This window comes from Tiliqua scincoides, chromosome 1, assembly GCF_035046505.1.
Source record: "Tiliqua scincoides isolate rTilSci1 chromosome 1, rTilSci1.hap2, whole genome shotgun sequence".
Lineage (NCBI taxonomy): Eukaryota > Metazoa > Chordata > Lepidosauria > Squamata > Scincidae > Tiliqua > Tiliqua scincoides.
Genome location: NC_089821.1, coordinates 280,468,023 through 280,490,253, shown reverse-complemented (window position 1 = coordinate 280,490,253; position 22,231 = coordinate 280,468,023). Strand labels below are relative to the sequence as shown.

The 22,231-nt window shown below is 48.4% G+C and overlaps 1 protein-coding gene across 1 annotated transcript in view; it reads right to left on the bottom strand.

The window, feature by feature from the left end:
- The window catches only part of SCARA5 (scavenger receptor class A member 5), an 81,540-nt gene that overhangs the window by 31,699 nt on the left and 27,610 nt on the right, over positions 1-22,231 (bottom strand). The window contains exon 3 of the mRNA XM_066611988.1: positions 11,228-11,902. Coding sequence (XP_066468085.1) covers positions 11,228-11,902 — 675 coding nt within the window. The remainder of the gene's footprint in view (positions 1-11,227; positions 11,903-22,231) is intronic.

The following is a 22,231-nucleotide window of genomic DNA, read 5'->3' as shown; positions in this document are numbered from 1 at the left end:
GAGAAATCAAGCCATTTCTGCTCAACGTTGCATATAAGCAACAGGGACCACATGCGTAAACCTGTGGGCTGGCTGGGCAAAAACAGGTTAAATGCGTTCCTTACATACGTCTTCCCAGCAGAAGACTTTGGATAGATACTGCTGCCTGAGCAGCATCTCCTGAACAAAGAATTAACAGCCCAGTCTCATCTGTTGCCCCTGCCAATGCAGCAGCACTAAAATGGCGATTTCTGCATTCTATGGTGGGGTGGCAGTTGTACAAGTCTCCCTTTCAATCACTCCCTTACCTGGGGGTAAGTTTCCACAGTGCAGGGGGTTCTACTGCTCCTTTATATGAGTTTTGCAGATAAAATAAGAAAAATATAGTAATAACAAATATTATTAAAATTATTAACTCAATAATACATATTTTTTTTAAAAAAAATATTCCACTGAAGACAAATTCTAATTTACTGTCAACCAAACAGACGCGTGTGGCCTCTGGGAACCAAGTGCCTCTGGGAACTAAGTGCCAGGTAAGGCACAAGAGTTTAGCATCTGGGCGAGGAGAAGGCAAGGAGACCTCTGAGTTTTGGAGAAGGAGAGGAGGAGGAGCAGGAGGAGGAGGTAAGTGTACTCATTCTAACGCTTTGTCTTTCTAACTCCCTGTCTTCTAACCTTAACCTTACCTTTAAAGCAACCTTAAATCAAAATTGAAAGTTAGCACCTAAGGGAGGTACATAGGGCTACTCTGAGCAGGAGCAGAGTCCTACTCGTGAGTAAGAGTAAGTCCTACTCGTGAGTAAGTGCCCAAGGGTCAGGCATTTAAATCAAAATTGAAAGTTAGCTGCACCTAAGGTAGCACTTAATCGAAGGAAGGGAGGAGGATAAAGTGAAAAGCAGGTTTTCTACTTGTTTAAATTAAACCTATACTTAACCCAGGTTAAACCTAATCTAAGTTAGAACATAACCTAAACAGGTCAGTAAATTGGGACACAGGATCTAGAGAGCAATAAATAATTAAACAAACCCAAATAAAAACTAGCTTGAGGTTACAAAAACAGTCCAGCCTAAGAGAACAGAACTAGGAGGGAAAGGACCTAGGAAGGGCCAATTCCCAACCCATTAAGAGCCCCATTAGGCTAATCCAAGCAGTCCATTCAGGAGCCTGCAGAGTAGGTCACGCCCATCAGCAGCCATTTGCCTTCCTGAGCTTTTGTAAACTCACCTGGGAAGGCCAGCCCCCTTTCAATCAGGAAGGAAGGAGGGGGGAGGAGCCAGCCAGGAGTATAAAGCTAGGCGGGCCATCGCGTGAGGCTCTCTGCAGACGCGTGTGGCCTCTGGGAACCCAGTGCCTCTGGGAACTAAGTGCCAGGTAAGGCACAAGAGTTTAGCATCTGGGCGAGTTCAGCAGCAGGGCGAGGAGGCCAGGGCCCCATACACTGCCCTTCCTCTTCCCTTGAGAAGAGGGCTGCTATCCAGTGTACGGTTTTTAAAAGGACCCCTAAATAAAACAACAAAACAATAACAAAAAAGCTATGCAGTCAGACAGCCAGCAGCAGGGTGGGGGCTATCCAGTGTTCTGCATCGAGTGCCACATGTATGATTATATGCCTCTGGGGCATAAGTCATGGGTGTGTCCTCGGTGCAAGGAGCTCCAGGGTCTCAGGGAACGCGTCCGCTCCCTTGAAGCCTTGGTGGCCGACCTGGAGAAGCGCAGGCAGCCAGAGGAGGACCGTGGGGAGACTTCCGGGGACGATCAGGCTTCGTCCCAACCTCAGGCGTGCAGCTCCTCGGCTGCCCGGGTGGGAAGTCTCGGGACTGGAGGACGTCATCCTGGAGAGGAGGGAAACAATCCCCTAGGGGGGACCCCTTCTCCAGGGGATGGGCCCGTATCCGAGCGCACTCGGGATACTCCTCGGCGGGAGGGGGGTCGGGGGCTTCTTGTAGTGGGGGATTCGATTATTAGAAACATAGAGAGGGGGGTTTGCGAGGGATGTGAGGACCGCATGGTGACTTGCCTGCCTGGTGCGAAGGTTGCGGACATCACTTCTCGTCTAGACAGGCTAGTAGACAGTGCTGGGGGAGAGGTAGTGGCTGTGGTGCATGTCGGCACCAACGATGTGGGCAAGTGTAGCTGGGAGGTCCTGGAGGCCAAATTTAGGCTTTTAGGCAGGAAGCTGAAAGCCAGGACCTCAAAGGTAGCGTTCTCTGAAGTGCTACCTGTTCCACGCGCAGGGCCAGCTAGGCAGGCGGAGATCAGGGGTCTCAATGCGTGGATGAGACAGTGGTGTAGGGAGGAGGGGTTTAGATTCGTTAGGCACTGGGGAACGTTTTGGGACAAGCGGGGCCTGTACAAGAGGGACGGGCTCCATTTGAACCAGAATGGAACCAGACTGCTGGCGCATAACATTAAAAAGGTGGCAGAGCAGCTTTTAAACTGATCCCTGGGGGAAGGCCGACAGGAGCCGAGGGGCATCCGGTTCGGGACTCCTCATCCCTATGGGATGAGGATGGGGAGGTTGGAGAACAACAAGACAAAGGCAGGGTAGGAGAAGAAATTGGGAAAGGTAGGGTGATGGGATGTGATAGATGGTTTGGCACAATGAGAGGATGCGGGGACAAAGGAGCGAATAAGCAGCCCATCCTGGGGCATTCCGTGTATAAATGCTTTTATGCGAATGCCCGAAGTCTACGAGCAAAGGTGGGAGAACTGGAATGTCTGGTGACAAGGGAAAATATTGACATAGTGGGCATAACGGAAACCTGGTGGAATGCGGAGAATCAGTGGGATACCGCAATCCCGGGCTATAAACTCTACAGGAGGGACAGGCAGGGGCGTGTTGGAGGTGGGGTGGCCCTTTATGTTAAGGAAGGGATAGAATCCAGCAAAGTAGAGATTGAAGGTGGGTCCGACTCCACCGTAGAATCTCTGTGGGTTAAATTACCAGGCTTGTGCAGCGATGTAATACTGGGGGTGTGCTATCGTCCTCCAGACCAGAAATCTGATGGGGACCTTGAAATGAGGAAACAGATCAGGGAGGTGACAAGGAGGGACAGGGTTGTAATCATGGGGGACTTCAATTATCCTCATATTGACTGGGTCAATTTGTGTTCTGGTCACGATAAGGAAACCGGATTTCTTGACGTGCTAAATGACTGTGGCTTAGATCAGCTAGTCAAGGAGCCCACCAGAGGACAGGTGACTCTGGATTTAATTTTGTGCGGTATGCAGGACCTGGTTAGAGATGTAAACGTTACTGAGCCATTGGGGAACAGTGATCATGCTGCGATCCGTTTTGACGTGCACGTTGGGGGAAGAATACCAGGCAAATCTCTAACAAAAACCCTTGACTTCCGACGGGCGGACTTCCCTCAAATGAGGAGGCTGGTTAGGAGGAGGTTGAAAGGGAGGGTAAAAAGAGTCCAGTCTCTCCAGAGTGCATGGAGGCTGCTTAAAACAACAGTAATAGAGGCCCAGCAGAGGTGTATACCGCAAAGAAAGAAGGGTTCCACTAAATCCAGGAGAGTGCCCGCATGGCTAACCAGCCAAGTTAGAGAGGCTGTGAAGGGCAAGGAAGCTTCCTTCCGTAAATGGAAGTCTTGCCCTAATGAAGAGAATAAAAAGGAACATAAACTGTGGCAAAAGAAATGTAAGAAGGTGATAGGGGAGGCCAAGCGAGACTATGAGGAACGCATGGCCAGCAACATTAAGGGGAATAATAAAAGCTTCTTCAAATATGTTAGAAGCAGGAAACCCGCCAGAGAAGCGGTTGGCCCTCTGGATGGTGAGGGAGGGAAAGGGGAGATAAAAGGAGACTTAGAGATGGCAGAGAAATTAAATGAGTTCTTTGCATCTGTCTTCACGGCAGAAGACCTCGGGCAGATACCGCTGCCCGAACGGCCCCTCCTGACCGAGGAGTTAAGTCAGATAGAGGTTAAAAGAGAAGATGTTTCAGACCTCATTGATAAATTAAAGATCAATAAGTCACCGGGCCCTGATGGCATACACCCAAGGGTTATTAAGGAATTGAAGAATGAAGTTGCAGATCTCTTGACTAAGGTATGCAACTTGTCCCTCAAAACAGCCACGGTACCAGAAGATTGGAGGATAGCAAATGTCACGCCTATTTTTAAAAAGGGAAAGAGGGGGGACCCGGGAAACTATAGGCCGGTCAGCCTAACATCCATACCGGGTAAGATGGTGGAATGCCTCATCAAAGATAGGATCTCAAAACACATAGACGAACAGGCCTTGCTGAGGGAGAGTCAGCATGGCTTCTGTAAGGGTAAGTCTTGCCTCACCAACCTTATAGAATTCTTTGAAAAGGTCAACAGGCATGTGGATGCGGGAGAACCCGTGGACATTATATATCTGGACTTTCAGAAGGCATTTGACACGGTCCCTCACCAAAGGCTACTGAAAAAACTCCACAGTCAGGGAATTAGAGGACAGGTCCTCTCGTGGATTGAGAACTGGTTGGAGGCCAGGAAGCAGAGAGTGGGTGTCAATGGGCAATTTTCACAATGGAGAGAGGTGAAAAGCGGTGTGCCCCAAGGATCTGTCCTGGGACCGGTGCTTTTCAACCTCTTCATAAATGACCTGGAGACAGGGTTGAGCAGTGAAGTGGCTAAGTTTGCAGACGACACCAAACTTTTCCGAGTGGTAAAGACCAGAAGTGATTGTGAGGAGCTCCAGAAGGATCTCTCCAGACTGGCAGAATGGGCAGCAAAATGGCAGATGCGCTTCAATGTCAGTAAGTGTAAAGTCATGCACATTGGGGCAAAAAATCAAAACTTTAGATATAGGCTGATGGGTTCTGAGCTGTCTGTGACAGATCAGGAGAGAGATCTTGGGGTGGTGGTGGACAGGTCGATGAAAGTGTCGACCCAATGTGCGGCGGCAGTGAAGAAGGCCAATTCTATGCTTGGGATCATTAGGAAGGGTATTGAGAACAAAACGGCTAATATTATAATGCCGTTGTACAAATCGATGGTAAGGCCACACCTGGAGTATTGTGTCCAGTTCTGGTCGCCGCATCTCAAAAAAGACATAGTGGAAATGGAGAAGGTGCAAAAGAGAGCGACTAAGCTGATTACGGGGCTGGGGCACCTTCCTTATGAGGAAAGGCTACGGCGTTTGGGCCTCTTCAGCCTAGAAAAGAGACGCTTGAGGGGGGACATGATTGAGACATACAAAATTATGCAGGGGATGGACAGAGTGGATAGGGAGATGCTCTTTACACTCTCACATAATACCAGAACCAGGGGACATCCACTAAAATTGAGTGTTGGGCGGGTTAGGACAGACAAAAGAAAATATTTCTTTACTCAGCGCGTGGTCAGTCTGTGGAACTCCTTGCCACAGGATGTGGTGCTGGCGTCTAGCCTAGACGCCTTTAAAAGGGGATTGGACGAGTTTCTGGAGGAAAAATCCATTATGGGGTACAAGCCATGATGTGTATGCGCAACCTCCTGATTTTAGGAATGGGTTAAGTCAGAATGCCAGATGTAGGGGAGAGCACCAGGACGAGGTCTCTTGTTATCTGGTGTGCTCCCTGGGGCATTTGGTGGGCCGCTGTGAGATACAGGAAGCTGGACTAGATGGGCCTATGGCCTGATCCAGTGGGGCTGTTCTTATGTTCTTATGTTCTTATGTAAAGCCCAAAATTCAACAGCTTGCAAGGCCAAATTTTGCAAATCCCCAAGAGCAGAAAGAAAAAAAAATGTTATGCAAAGTACACAAGGGAAACCCAAGGAAAGAAGTGGATTATTGGATGGAAGGATAAAATGGATCACCTTTGATCTTCTCAGCAACAAAGCATATGGGCTGCAGTAACTGTTACCTGTAGCTTCCTTCAGAGCAGACACACCTCCTTTCTCACCACTAGGTGGCAAAGTTCAAATGAGAAGACACAGACAGAAGCTCTCCAAAATCAGGCGAGTCTTTTCCCCCAGTGTGTCCATTGGTCCTGAGCAGATTGTGGGTATCGACCATGGTATCCTTCTGGGCCGATTGGCCGAGTTGGGAGTTGGAGGCACTGTTTTGCGGTGGTTCCGCTCCTACTTGGAAGGTCAGTCCCAGATGGTGGTGCTGGGGGATGCCTGTTCGACACCCTGGCCATTGAGGTGCGGGGTGCCGCAGGGCTCAATTCTGTCCCCCATGCTATTTAATATCTACATGAAACCGCTGGGAGAGGTCATCCGGGGGTTTGGAGTGGGGTGTCATCAATATGCTGATGACACCCAGCTTTATCTCTCCTTTCCTCCAGACTCCAGGGTGGCGGTTGAGGGCCTGGAGCGCTATCTGGAAGCAGTGAGGATCTAGATGGGGGCTAACAAGCTGAAATTAAATCCGGATAAGACAGAGGCTCTCCTGGTTCGGAAATCCTCGATGCAGGTGCTGGATTATCAGCTTGCTCTGAATGGGGTTGCACTCCCTCTGAAGGAGCAGGTCCGCAGCTTGGGGGTCCACCTGGACTCGCAGCTGCTCCTGGATTCCCAGGTGGCGGCTGTGGCTAGGGGGGCCTTTGCTCAGCTTCGGCTGGTGCGCCAGCTGCGTCCGTACTTGGATCGTGCAGACCTGGCCACGGTGATCCATGCTACGGTGACATCGAGGTTAGATTATTGTAACGCGCTTTATGTGGGGCTGCCCCTGAAGACGGTTCGGAAACTGCAATTAGTGCAGAATGCGACGGCCCGTGTGGTCACTGGAGCTAGGCGGTTTGACTCTGTCAGCCTGCTTCTCCGGGGGCTACATTGGCTGCCCATTCGTTTCCGGGCCCAATTCAAGGTGCTGGTTTTGACCTTTAAAGCCCTATACTGCTCTGGGCCAGGTTATCTTAGAGACCGCCTACTCCCGTACAATCCGGCTCGTCCTCTCAGGTCATCAGAGAAGGCCTTTTTACAAGTGCCGCCGCCTAAGGAGGTACGTGGGGCGGCGGCAAGAAATAGGGCCTTCTCAGTAGTGGCACCAACGTTGTGGAACTCCCTTCCCCTTGACTTGAGAATGGCTCCCTCTCTTGAGTCCTTTCGGCGAGGCCTGAAGACCTTGTTGTTTAAACAAGCCTTCTGACGTTCTGGCCTTTTTAACATCTTTTATATATCTTTTAGTTGCTTTTTTACAGGCCCGATTCCTCTAAGAACTGCTGTTTTATGCTCTTTTATTCTGACTCTTCTGACTACTGTTTTTATGGGTTCTGCTAATGTGTTTTTTAATATGTTTTTATCTGTGAAATTATGTTTTAATTTGTTTTATATGTTGTTAGCCGCCCTGGGTCCCTTTTTGGGAGAAGGGCGGGATAAAAATAAAGTTTTATTATTATTATTATTATTATTATTATTATTATTATTATTTGTTGTCTTTTTGGGGGGGGAGGGGGAGGGAATGATGAACATTTTCAGTCCCTCAGGTCCCAATATGGGTTTCCCATTTTAGCAACTCTTTGCACTCCTTTACCAAATAGTGCCAAGCTATTTGTAAGGCGGCAAGTATCAGGGAGAGAAAATGAATGAGGCAATGCCACTGTCAGGGCTGCATTGTAGGCAGCTGACAGGTGGACACCAGAGCTGAGAAGGTCATGCCTGGGACCACACCAAATGTCAGAACAAGGCAAGAGCCAGGGAAGCCTCCTACTGCCCATGCCAAGACCCAGCCTCAAAAGAAAGGTTTCATAGCCTTCACGGGGGAGAGTCAGCAGTCAGCTTGCAGCCCAATCCTATCCACACTTGCCTGGGAGCAAGCCCCATTGATTCTAATGGGACTTACTTCTGAGTAGGCATGCATAGGATTAGACTGTGGGTTGGGCACAGTCACTCCAGTATCTGGGAACCCTTCTTAGCCCAGAGAGATGCTCAAACTTGTGGTCCTGTGACTCTGGCTCACCACATGAGACAGGTCTGTCCAGAGCTGATGATTCCTGCTCTTGGCCTGGCAGGTTCTGATTTCTGTCTCCCATCACTGGGACATCTATACATAAGCAACTGACAGTAACTCAGTGCCAGGGCCTAGGAGAGGGGGATAAAGGGGGTAATTTGTACCCGGGCCCAGGGTCAAAAAGGGGGCCCAGGAGCCAAAGGCCCAGAAATTTCCTGGTATCTTACATTTTCCTATCTATTCAGACTTGTTGCCTGCATGGGATGCTGGGGACACTGCCACGAGCGTGCAGCTGCAGCTACTGGCAAGCAATATATGTTTAGGAGTGTGTTTGGTTTTCCGTATTACTGTATCTATCTGCCGATGCCACAAGGGTGGGTAGACCAGGGCTCAGAAGACTTTTCCAGCTGTATCTCTCCCCATCCTGCTTTGCCCCTCCCTGCCCCCATTCTGCTTGCCCATCACCACCTTCCCCCACTCTTTCACCCCCTTCCCCTTTGCAAAGAAGCCCCAAAGAAACCTTGTACCCCCTGATAAAATTCCTCTCAGAGGCCCTGCTCAGTGCACAGGAATGACCCTGAGAAGCCTGTGCTGTTCCTCTGCATTGCACTGTTTTCAATGGGATGCACATCTCAGTGGAAGGCAGCACTGATGCGGTTGCCTTGGTCTTCCAAGGAGCAGCAGAGTAGGAGAACAATGGCTGTGAGTAGGTGCAAACACATGGAAAGTGCAGGTTTATTATGAAGATTGTATCTCCCATGAAATAGCAACCTCCATAGCCAAAAATAAAAAATAAAATCAGACTGCAGAAATTTGGCCCATCATTTATTGTCAATAGGTGAAAAGGATCAGCTGGTTGTAGTCCCTTAGGTGCATGGATGGCACCAACTGCAACTGAAAAAGACTTCATGCTCACAGGCACATCAGCATGCTCTCTGTGTGTGCTGTTGCAGCTGTCCTGACTCTCTCCCTGCTGTTTGCACCAAACTCAGTGAGCCAAGCAGCAAGGTGGGGATGGGGGCAGATGCAGACAAGAGGCTGGTTGTATACAATGAATCCAGCTGCCAGAATAAATCCCCAGCAGTACTTTGTGGTTAAGCCAACCCTGAAATTAGAAATCCAGAGGGTAGGGCGCTATATCCAAAAAGAAAGCTCCTGGATCAAACCAAGAGAGCACATGTTTCCACCAGATGGGAAAGTACAGGGTGACTGCTCTGGTTCCACTTCACCTACATTGGACTGGCAATTTTTGGCCCCAGGTATACAAGACAGTTCCTAGTATTGATGGTGCAAATTATTCCATTAGACATTTGCCTTAAGTGACCCCCCCCCCCGACCTTCAAGCAAGATTTCACTTCACTATTGTAGACAAGGGCCTTTTCTTTCAAACTCTGGCAGTCAGTACTTTTCAGCCACTTTACACTCCCTTCGTCTTTAGCACAAGGCAGGTAAGAATAAGGGTGGGGCTGTAGCTCAGTGGGTAGAGCATCTGCTTTGCATGAAGGACCCTGGATTCTCCAGGGAAGGCCCACCTCTCTGCTGGAGAGCCTGGAGAGTTACTGCCAATCAACATAGACAATACTGAGCTAGATGGCTAAATACTCAGTGGAAGGCAGCTTCATGCACTCTGTAGCAGCTCCAGGGAACCCACCTCATCAAAGGAGGTGGAATGGTACATGGGGCTCCTAGGAATCAACAAAAGATATCTTAGAGCTGCTGAAACATCTGAACATAAGAACTGCCCCCTGGATCAGGCCATAGGCTCATCTAGTCCAGCTTCCTCTCACAGTGGCCCACCCAGTGCCTCAGGGAGCACACAAGACCACAAGAGACCTGCATGCTGGTGCCCTCCTTTGCATCTGGCATTCGGAGGTAGCCTCCTTCTAAAACCAGGAGGTTGCACATACACATCGTGGCTTGTAATCCGTGATGGACTTTTCCTCCAGAAATTTGTCCAATCCTCTTTTAATGGCATCTAGGCCAGATGCCATCATCACATCCTGTGGCAAGGAGTTCCACAGACTAAGCACATGCTGAGTAAAGAAATATTTTCTATTGTCTGTCCTAACTCTCCCAACACTCAATTCTAGTGGTTGCCCCCTAATTCTGGTGTTGTGCAAGACAGAAAAGAGTATCTCTCCATCCATTCTGTCCATCCCCTGAATATTTTGCATGTCTCAATCATGTCCCCTTCAGGCACCTCTTTTCTAGACTGGAGCCCCCAAACAGCCAAAAAGCTGTAGCCTTTCCTCGTAAGGGAGGTGCCCCAGCCCAGTAACCATTTTGGTTGCTCTCTTTTGCACCTTTTCCATTTCCACTATATCCTTTTTGAGATGGCAACCCTTTACTAGTTTATGACTTTGTTGCTACAGGCTTGACCTTGGTGGATCCCTTCTCCCCAAGCCTTTGGCCGTACCCTCCCCCCCAAAATCCCTTCTCGTTGGGGTGGTCAGCACAGCAGGGGACTTCCCCAACCTCATGCCCAGGACAAAGGTCTGTGATGGTGCCCCCTGTGGGATGTTGCCGCCGCCCCCACAAAAAGCCCCCCCCCACTTACCTGAGGCTCACGGAGCATCACACAACCTCCACCCACTTTGGGGAAGCCTCTCTGAGGTTCCCTGACGCTATAAACTATACTTCCTGAAAACCGGAAGCACAGTTTCTGTCCCTGTTGGGAGCCTCAGAGAGGCTTCTGTGGGGTCCTAGTGGCTTGTGCCCCGGGCTTTTGCCCCATCGGACCTTATGGCAGGTCTGCAACTGGGTCAGCAATTGTCTTTTTCTTTGGCTAGTTGGGCCTGTTTTCACAAGGAGAATCTCTGGATGCTACCATTAATCCACCAGTAGGAAGGACCTCCCGCCCCCGATGCCAGATCCAATTTTCCCCAATGGATCTATCCAAGGGCTGTCTCCCTCCATATCGAGTGAAGGATGTATCCCTAAGATAGTGGCCCTATAAATGGGCTGTGCAGGGTTCCTTACCAGTGTCACCCAGGACAGAGGGTTGGGGTCCCTAAAGGATTTTGGGCCAGGTATGCCATGCCCTCTCCCTGGTGGGCATCCTCTGTCCCCTGGTTACAACACCAGCTCTTTATTTGTCTGGGTCACTTGAGCCCATGTCAGCTCAGTTGGGCTCAGCTGATGGATGGAAATAATTACCTTCCTCTTAGTCCCAGCTGTGGTCCCTGTCAGCCAGTTTGGGTCACCACACACAGCTGTGTCAAGTAATCCCACTCTGGGGCCGGGGAGCCCTGTTCTCAATTGGAGTGTAGCCCCTTCCCTAACACATTCATAGAACAACTGAACAAAACAGAGAAAGCTTCATTAAAGCAGACAAACATTCACGATGGTAGCCACAGGCATTGCAGCCCCTACCTTGCACGACCGAGATGTCCCTCAAGGCAATGGAGTGCTCCCAGTCCTTGAGACGCAGGTCCTCAGTCACATTGTTCAGGATGGCCAGCTCATGCTTGAGCTGCTGCTCCATGGTGATGTGGACAAGTCGCATCTGCCGGGCATCCTCAGTGGCATTGCTGATCAAGACCTGCAGATCCTGGATGCGGGTGTGGTGGATGCCCACATCGTAGGAGAGGGTCCTGTTCATGCTGCCCACTTCCCCACCCACCTCAGTCACCTGATCGCTCAGGCTCTCCACGTGGGAGGCCAGCTCCTGAAGCAAGTGCTCATGGTGCCTCAGCAAGAGGCGGCTACTGTTCCCCTCCACCGAGAGCCTGTACATCTCCACCTGTGTCAAGTCACTCTGCTGGTTCAGGCTGTCCCTCAGGCCAGAGACCACCCTGTCTGTCTGAGCTGCTTGGGCCTGCAAGCTTCTGAGAGCCCCTTCCAGTCTCTGGAGTGAGTTGGTCATGACCAGAAGAGAGTCTGAGTGGTTCTGTAGGAGGTCTTGCAGGCGCCAGATGTGATCCAGGAATTCTCCCTTGTAGGGCAGGTGCATCGCTTTCAGCTGAAGGTCTCGGAGGCTTTCATTCAACCGGTTCACATTCCCCGTTAGAGCCTTCAGGTCTTCAGGAGAGCTCTGAGGCCTGGACACTGGAATGGGGAAGAAGGACACATCAGAGTCACAGCTAAGTCAAAGCCCATTACAGTCCTTCTCCTATATCTGACCCATTGACCAAGGGCATTGATGATGCTATTTGTGCTATCAGAAAGGACAGGAAAATTAGTAGGAGTTACTCCTCAACTTCCCACTGAAGGGGCTTGTGAGAGCCTACACCCGAGCATCTCTGGAATTCTTTTGGAATGTTATGCATCTGGTACCCTCACCCCCAACCCTCACATGTTCAGCTGAAGAACTGCATTGAGTCTGTGGCACACATTCAACCAAATACATGGAGCAAAAGGGCAGAGCTTCTCCCTGTGTTGCTGCTCCCCTCACATAACACATCCCTAATTCCTGCGCAAAAGAGACTTTGAAAAGCACAATTGCCTCATCTCCAGCCTGGCTCTCAGGCTGGGTTGCTTTTGCTTGCTCCACTGGTTGGTCTCTTTGGGTGTGATGTTAAGACAACAGAGAACTGATTGCTTCTTTGGGATGCAGCTGCCCAGCTGTTAAAAGATGTTGCTGTTCTTAGTAAAGGCTCTAACCAGCCGGTGGTGCATCCTTCCCGCCCCTCCTTCTAACTGCTTAATAATCAGTTTTGCTTTCTGGATTGGCAATTTGGGGCCTGGGTTGAGCTCTCCTCGATATAATTAACTCCAGCTGAGGCTTGTAGGCGGTCTGGAGCTGGATGCTAGCAGAATGACTCGTGCACCCTGGGAGCTGCCAATCACAGAGCCAGCAGTCAGGCAGAGATTAAAGGGCAAGTGAACTTCAACAGATGATCCCAAACTGGGCCATGCAAAGCTCTTTTAACTCTTGAGACCGGACTCTCACCAAGGCTCCCTTTGTGCAGCCGAAACTACAGTACTGACACCTGTAAAACAGGATCCCGGAGAAAAATGCTCAAATCCTTTGCTGCCAATGGTCCAAGGTCAGGTCCCAGGAGTTCTGTAAACTATCTCAGTTCCCTGCAATGACAGCTTATCCATCATGCATAACTTGGCATGTCTGGAAGCTTCTGATGAAGGAGGAGGCCCAGGGCTGCAGAGTCAGCTCAAGCCAGTTCAGCTCTTTTCAGGTTAGGTAGAGTAAGCAGCCACTGGGAAGGCATCAGTGAAGGCATGACTCCTCAGGGCAGGGGGAATCACACTAGCCCATGGGCCACCTTCCACATCTGTTCAGTGATTCTCGTGGGAGGACAGGGATGGAGGCTGAGGGTCAGGTCTGAGATGCACCATAGCTTGGCTAAAGGGAGGAACCAGTGTGTCTCAGGCCTCGTTCACACAAACAGTTTAGGCTCAGTACTTCGCTTTCTGTTTGTGAGAGTTGTTCACACCCCTGCACTGTTCTGCAAGCTTGGAGCCTGGGCAGGTTTCTCCATCTTTAAAAAAATGTATCCCTAGTTTTCATTGCCTACTGAGCAGCAAAGCATGAACACACCTGCCAACCCTCTAGATCAGGGGTGTCCAAATTTTTTGGCAGGAGGACCATATCATCTCTCTGACACTATGTTAGGGGCTGGGGAAAAAATGAATTTACATTTCAAATTTGAATAAATTTACATAAATGAATATATTAGAGATGGAATTTATATGAATTAATGAAGGTCTCGCAGTAACTCAAGGTCTATAAAGGCCTTGCGCAAGGCTTTTCCTCCGCTGCTGCTGCAGCAGTATCACAAACGTGAAAGCATGCGGTGGAGGAAGCCCTCGTCCCACAGCTCACAGGACTGGTCGAACAGCTGCCCTCACGCTGAGAGCATTTGCATGAGGCCAATGCGGGCTCCAGCAAGTCTCCGGAGGGCTGGAGGCTCATTGGAGACTGAGGGCTCCCTGCAGGTCGGATTGGGGGTCCTCAAGGGTCGCAAGTGGCCCCTGGGCCAGGGTTTGGACACCCCTGGATAAAAGATTCCACTCATTCAAGAAAGACATTTTAACAGAATTCTGGGGAGAGCGACAACAATGGCAAGATGTTTTGAAGACAAGTTGCATGAGGAGTGGCTAAAAGAACTAGACATGTTGAAAGTGAAGGAAAGGGTATCCTGCAGCAAGGGAATGTGCACTATTTTCAAATATTTAAAAGAAAGAACATTGGAGACAAAAGGGAGACTACCCACCGCGAAAAGTATTTTGAACTCAAGATCAATGCAAGAGTCACCGTGCTCAGTCACAGGGCTCTGTTTAGTGGCAAATATATCAGGAGAGCCTGCTGGCTCAGCTCAAGGAGGATCCCTCTAGTCCAGCACCCTGAGTCCCCCATGGCCTGCCAGAGGCAGCAGCCCTCCCCCACTTTGTTCCGGGCAACTAGTATTCAGAGGGATGCAGATTCCAAACCCGGAAGTTCCATATTGACATCAGGGCTAATAACCACAGACAAACCGCTCCTCTTCCTTGACTTTGGCTAATCCCTTTTTCAAACCACCTTAGGTAGTGACTATCATCTCATCTTATGACAGCAAATTCCATGCACTCACTATGTGCCATGTAAAAACTTCTTCCATTTTTCATTCTGGATCTGACTATTCACTGGGTGGCAGCCAATTCAGGACAAAGAAAGTCCTTCTTGCGGTGTGGAACTCCCTGCCACAGGTAGTGTCGATTAGCTACTGGTGTGAATGGCTTTCTGGACACAGGCGCTAAGAGACATGGAACAATGTTCTGCTTTTGCAAAGCTCCTGTTTGGTTCTGTCCTGTTCACTGAGACTTGTGCAGGAAGATGCAGGATTTGGGCCAGCTCTTTATAAACATCACACCCATCCTACAGCAGGAGAGGCCACACCTCGATGGGAGCTATTTTTGCTTTTATATTTATACCTTGTTGTCCCCCCCACACACGCAAAGAATATTTAGAGCAAAGTGATTTATAAAGAATAAACGCAGAGGCAAATGAAAATGGAAACTTGCAATAAAGGAACAGGGATGAAGGGCACACTTGACCACGAGTGGCAGATGCAAAAATAAAACATAAAATCAGGCTATAAAACCACCTCCTGAACTATAAAAGGTTCCTCTGTGTCCATCTAGGAGGAAAAGGCTGGCAAGATGGTCTAAACAAGTGGAGCAGTAGGCCCAGGAGAGCTAGCTTGGGCAAAACAATGCAGGACTCTGCATCCCAGAGGGAGAAATAAGGAAAACAATGAAATGTTCCATGGATTCTGCCACTGAAATCTGCACTCTGAGTTCCAAACCCCCTTCCATCTCCATAACATTTAGCCAGTGGAATGACATCATTTCATCATGTTTCCCAACAATAGCCCACAGTATATTCATTTATTACTTATCATTGCCGTGTATTTATCCCATACCTTTGGGTCACAAACAGACTCCTAAAGCAATCAATAATGTGGAGAGAACAGGGAATAAGTTTACGTAACGGTGCTACATCATACATTCCCAGTACTAAATGTCACAAGGAGGAAAGGGCCACAAAGTTGAGCCAAGAGGGTCTTTGTTCTTCAAGGAGTAAAAAGCATCACTGGCCCACATTTAGTTGTCAACAGTTCAAAATTAGCCTCATATGTGAAATCAGCATGTGAAATTAGCCTCTTATGTGAAATATGATTAGCCTCATATGTGAAATTAGCATTAGCATGTGAAATGACAGTGTGTGCAGTAGACAACATTTCTTTGTTTATACATGCACATTACCATCCATGGGCATAACAGAGAAGGTGCAGCTACTTCCCCACCCTGTAGTGACTGGAACTCTGGAGACCCCAGGGTTGGAGGTGAACCACTGTTGCATTTTCAACAGTTGATGAAGCATGGCATGGAAACTGATTCTGAAAAAGATGCTGGGGGGGGGGGGGAGGATGCTACACCCAGGGGCAGGGCTGGGGTACCCACTTCTGTCCAGATTATTGAAGGATCTAGGTCTGGAAATGGCTGCAGTAGAAGATTTCAATGTCAACACAACGTGGCCTCATTGTTCCACATTCCCACTGCCCACACAAAAGACTCTGCAATAAGGAGGCCAATACGAAAGGAACCTGGTTACAATTCCCCTTTTTATTTCTAGGGGGCTTAAATTTATGGCCCATTCTCCAGGGTAAGCCTGGGGCAAGTTGGGATCAGAGCCAACCCCAACCAAACAAGAATAAAATAGTCATTACTGAAAATATTATTAGAATCTGCCTGGCACAGAGCCGCTGGTGATGCAACCTCTTGTTTATAGAAAAAGGAGGCGATATTAAGAGAGCACATTTGGTTCAAATTAGAGACTGGGGGGTTGCACATAGAGGATGTTCACACACACACACACACACACACACACACACACACACACCCAGCAGCATCGGTTTGCAAGGCTCCGGCTTCACTAAGTGCTCAGTCTTACTACTGAGTCGATGAGCAGACTGGACTAGTGGGTGACTGAACAAGTCCTGAGGAGGCCATTAGAAATGGGGCTGTTTTATTCCCCACAAAAGAAAAACAGCCTTGGCTATTGAACCTGGTGCTCCTTCTCACACCACCCTCACTTTGCTGCTGAGTTATCCGGTGGGGGCAGGATTTCTCACAACAGAAACATTTAACATTTGTAAGAGCAAAATTCACTGGGAAATTTTCCATTGAAATGAGCAGAACTGGCACCAGAGACCTCTGTCGTTTTCAGTCTGTCCAGAGTCATGGGGTCTGGGATGGGTCAGATCCCTGACTGAATCCATCTGCCTGCTACTGTGAGATTGCAGCTCTTCATTTGATGCAATATTGCTGTGGTGCAGCGTGGACTCCAAAAAGGTACTGCCATGTTTTCATCTCTGTGGCCTCTCCTGCAATGACACAGTGTTTGCAGAGGACAGCACAAGACTTCTCAGCACTTGAGGCAGAATGCCAAATGCTGCCCCTCTTCCCAGGTGATGTGCCAGACTCTTCTTCTCCCACTCCCTGGATCAGAACAAGAAGACAGAAAAGGAAGTGTGAAGGAGAGTAGTGGGCTAGGGGCCCAATCCTATCCAACTTTCCAGCACCAGTGTAGCCTCAATGCAGCCCTGAGGAAAGGGAACAAATGTTCCTTTATCTTGAGGGGGCCTCTGTGACTGCCTCCCCACCACAGGATTCTGCGCACGCCCCATTGGCATGGCTGCATTGGCACAGGAAAATTGGATAGGATTGGGCACTAGAGCATCAGGGACTCTCCTCTACTCCACACTTTGTCTTCTGCTCCGTGCCCCTCTTCTGAGCCAGGGAGTGGAAAGAAGAGGAGTAGTAGTGGAAGCAAGTGTGCAAACGTAGGTGTGTGCTCTCTCCAATCTGCTGCCTAAGGTAGCTACCTCAGCTGGCATTGTGTGAGGGTTGGCCCTGTGTGTTCACTGTGAGGTGCCCAGCTCTTAAAAATGGCCACCACAAAGACGTGACTGGTGTTGGCTGGGAATAACTTGTGATATGTTACAAATACTTTTTCTTTTATTCTTGAAAAAAAATGATAAAACAAATAATGAATGCAGGGTCCAGAAATGGAGCACCTATTCTCTACTATTTGTGCCCTTTGTTCTGTGAATGATTTGCTTCAGAACAAATAGAAAAGGATGTAACAGGGTGCCTTCATATCCATTCTTTTCATTCTGAAAACAAACACGCTGAGTACTTTGCATGCAGAAGGTCCCTGATTTAATTCCTGCCATCTCCTGCTGAAAGCAGCTCAGGTGGAAAAGCTTTGCCAGGAGTCCTGGAGATTTGCTGCCAGGCGGTGCCAACTCCATATCAGCCAAGTTGGCTTCAGAGATTCGTTCTTTGCTCCTCAAATTGTAAACATTGTCCTCCCTTTCAATGTTTAACTGAAAACATGAGCCTGTGTTGCTGTTCCACATTGTGTTTCTCCCGGAGCCAGGCCAGAGAAAGCAACCGCAGCATGGCAAAAGGCATTCTTCCTGCTGCACACCCCATAAAAACTCCACAAAGTTCCTCCTCGCACATCCATCCATCACATTTAAACTCTTGTGTTTCATCACCTCTGGCAAAGGCAAAAGCAAGACAGATGCTTGGGCAGAGATGTTGGGGGGTTTGCGCATACAGGCAGAAGCCAGCCAAAGAGAGGGAACTTTTCAAGAAGCAAAAACATCTCTTCCCGATGAGCATTTGTAAAAAAAGCTGCTTTGCTTTAGCCCACAAATGCAGCATCCCAACTGCCTCACACTTTCCACATTCTCTGGCACAAAGCCACAGTGCTGGAATTTGGTTCGCTTGAGTCTTTGCTGGAACAGAACCGGAAAGAAGGGAGGGAGAAAACAAGTCATTTAAATTTTGAATGGGGATTAAGCCTATTTGGGAAGACCCAAATAAATAACTTTCTGGCTCCAGGCAAGTTAGTCGGCCCTGACTTGTTTAAGAACCCCCACAATAGCCAGAACAGAGTTTGCTCATGATTTGGTTCACATACATGGTATTGCAGCTCTAGTATCGGGTGCCCAGTGCCTGGAAAAGGAGCTGGAGCAGCATAGCGTGTCTCTTTGCAGCCTATGGTTACCACCTTTCATTCATAGAGATTCTGGAATTTATGGCTGTGCCTCTGAGCATATGCAGAGATGATCCCCCAAGAAGTATGTACTAAGTCCTATAGGCAAAGTCCAAAGTATCTCTGAGTATGAGAGCAGTTTCTTTGTGAAAGGGATGCTCCCTCATCTGTCTAGAGACGGTCTGAGTGGCCTGTAGAATCTGGAGACCTTCCCTCCACTGATGCACCTGCCTAGGGGGCACAGGGCAGGCTGTGCTGCACAGCTGAATTCCCTTGGAGAGAAAATGCTCTTGCTTGGTTTAGGAGTGCTTAGCCTGCAAGAGCACAAGATGACAGAGTTCCATGGTCAGGTCTCGAATCTCTTGAAATGTTTCCACAAAGGATTTGCTGAGCAGAGATTTCAACTGAGTCCACAGTATCGAGGAACAAGGAATCAACTCCTTTCTGCTTGCCCCCTTATTCTGCTGCCAGTCACCCCCTCTTCAAGCTGCTTCAGGGATGCTGTTCCCACTGAGAAAAAAGCACAGGGCAAAGGGCAAAACCATTTTATCCAGTGCCACAGCCCTAGTGCAAATTGGGGTCTGCTTCTCTGGGGTGGGAAATCTGATCAGAGACCTCTGCCACCTGGTCTATTTGACACTGCCTTTTGGAATCACACTGCTGCAAACAGTCGTTCTGTTTTCATTGCATGTCCCTTCTGGGATCCACTGTGGTTTGGCTACATGGTTGGGATGTTGCAATTGTCAATAAACAAACCACATCTTCCCCAAGGGGCTTGAACTTCATTCTGGTACTGCTAATTTCTCCCTGGCCTCTATTCAATCATCCATCCAGAGCCCTTCAAACCATTGAAGCACACATGCACTAGCTCTGTCTCCTGAATCATAAGCTCCTTTCAGCCGATGCCTGCTCTGAATTGAGATGTCATCCTACAACCCTATCAGCAAAACATCAGGGGAAATAAGTTGGGTCAAAGGATTTAGTGCTTGATTACTGGACTAAAACACATGACCTAGTTCTGTTACTTCCATGCATACTGAGATGAATTTGGAAGAATTAAAACAGAGTAGAGGAAAACACCAACCCCCGGTAGTGATAGCAAATCTAACCAGTATAGGCTTATGAAGGAACCTGAGGCTGAAAGGCAGGACAGGGAGAGGAAGGCCTTTGAAAACCATTGCCAGGGGCAGAAACTTCATAAAGCAGGTGGGTGGAATAAATCAGCCATGACCATGTGGAGGAGGGTACAGTGAACTTATTGGCACTCCTGTACCAGCACAGGAGCCTGTGCCTTCCTTTTCCTATGTGCTGTGGCCACTGAAGAACTGGTGAAATTGTTCTGTGTGCTGGATCAAATCTCAGCTTCAAAAATCTCAGCTTCACATGGCAGCTTGGAGATCACACAGGAGGAAGGCTTCTAGGCCCCTGCAGGGGCCTAGAGTTCAGGCAGTGCTCATCAAGAAACAAAGTGCTACAGTACTACAATACGGTTATGATCATTCCAATAAGATAAGAGATAGAAAGGTTAAAAAAAGAGCTTCAGTCCAACATGATGAGTTAGCTTAAAATAGACTATACAGCTGTCCATGGCTATGCGGGAACCACCCTTGAAGACAGTTTAGAAACTGCAGCTGATAGGGAAAGTCACCACCTGTTCACAGACACCTATAGGTTGGTGAAAGCATATGACACTTCTTTGAAACATCTGCATTAGCTAACAGTTTGTTTCTAGGCTTAATTCAGAGTGCTAGTTTTGCCCTTCAATGCCCTGCACTGTTTGAGCCCATAGTATTGTAGGGATGACCTTTTCCTACAATACTACACGCCTCCCTCACAGGTTCTGCTCCAGGCTGTGTCTTCCAGGGAGCTTAGATTTTCATTCTGGGGGCCTTGGAGTTGTGCTCCTGCAGCCCCAAGACATGTTCTCCTATGCTCCTGCAGCCCCATATTCATGTTCTCCCTGCTATCTTTTCAAAGGCAAGTGAAGATTTTCTTTGTTGCATCAGATTTTCTGTTCCATGTTTTGGGAATGAATTGGATATTTTATGGATGCTTTTCTGTAGTTTAAATGATCATTAGATCATTGATTTTTATTTATTATTTTGATACCATTTTGGTTGTATTTATTTCATGCATTTTGAGTATCTTGGTTGAAAGATTACAGTTCGTGTGTGTTGAAACACACAAACATATTCAGGTCAGCTGATTTTCTTCTTGCACTTTCTAACAAGAGTTACTTGCAGCCAATATACTGGGACACAAAAATACACCATCAGAGATGCCAGCATAATGGTTGGCAACCTTCAGTCTCGAAAGACTATGGTATAAGCTTACAGCACCCGGTATTCCCAAGCAGTCTCCCATCCAAGTACTAACCAGGCCTGACCCTGCTTAGCTTCCAAGATCAGACAAGATCAGGCATGTGTAGGGTAACAGTTGCATGTGCCTTACAAAATTAAGCCACCAGATGGGATGATATATCCACCGCTCAATGCCCTTTGGAGCAGGAAGTCTCTCTCCACTTCTGCCAGGAGAGAGATCTTGAGGTGCTGGTGGACAACTCGATGAAAGTGTCAACCCAATGTGCAGCAGCAGTAAAGAAGGCTAATTCAGCACTTGGGGTCATTAGAAAAGGTATTGAGAATAAGATGGCTAATATTATAATGTCATTGTACACAACGATGATAAGGCTATACCTGGTGTATTGTTTCCAGTTAAGGGTTGCCACATCTCAAAAAGGATAGAGTGGAAATGGAAAAGGTGCAGAAGAGAGCAACCAAAATGATTACTGGGCTGGGGCACCTTTCTTATGAGGAAAGGCTACAGCATTTGGAGCTCTTCAGCCTAGAAAAGAGGCGCCTGAGGGGCGACATGATTGAGACATACAAAATTATGCACAGGAAGGATACAGTTGATAGAGAGGTGCTCTTTTCCCTCTCACATAACACCAGAAGCAGGGGACATCCACTAAAATTGAGTGTTGGGAGAGTTAGGACTTACAAAAGAAAATATTTCTTTATCCAGCATGCAATTAGTCTGTGGAACTCCTTGCCAAGTTGTGATGGCATCTCACCTAGAAGCCTTTCAAAGGGGACTGGACAAATTTCTGGAGGAAGTTACTAGTCATGATAGGTATGTGCAAGCTCCTGATTTTAAAAGTAAGTTACCTCAGAATGCCAGATACAAGGGAGGGCACCAGGACACAGGTTGTGTCTGTTGTCTTGTGTGCTCCCTGAAGCATTTGGTGGGCCACTGTGAGATATAGGAAGCTGGAAAAGATGGTCCTTTGGCCTGATCCAGTGTGGCTCTCATGTTCTTACAGGCAGCATCACTAGCTCCAGGATCAGGGATGTCACAAGAATTTGATCTGAAATGTTTAATAGTGCAACCACCCTTTTCAGATTTTAAAAAGAGAGCTGAATTGAGGTGGGGACAGGCCTCCCTTGATTCCGCTTGCATCCCACTCCTCCTCTGCTGTTAAAATTTCCCCCTTAAGATGAACTTTCATCTTCTCGGAAGATGACAAAAGAAAGCCACTGTTGGAGATGGGGGGGATGGGTAAACAGCTGATGAAGAATTGTTCCCTGGAGCACGGAAGCAGTCTAGCTGGTAAATGACACAAAGAGCATCACTTTCCCACTGGAAAATTGTGAGTTCTCTATGGTTGCAGACTAGGTGCTCTTCATTTTCTTCCAGGGAAGAAAAAGGCTTGTACTTCAGCTTGGGTCTTGACTAACTGCCTGGGCAAGGGGAAGGATGGGGTGCCAGGGGGGATATTCATGGGGCTTTCCTATGACTTCCCATGACTGCCAGGAGGCCTGCCTGCTGATCTGGAAGCTGATGAGAACGTACGTAGACACCTTTAAGGA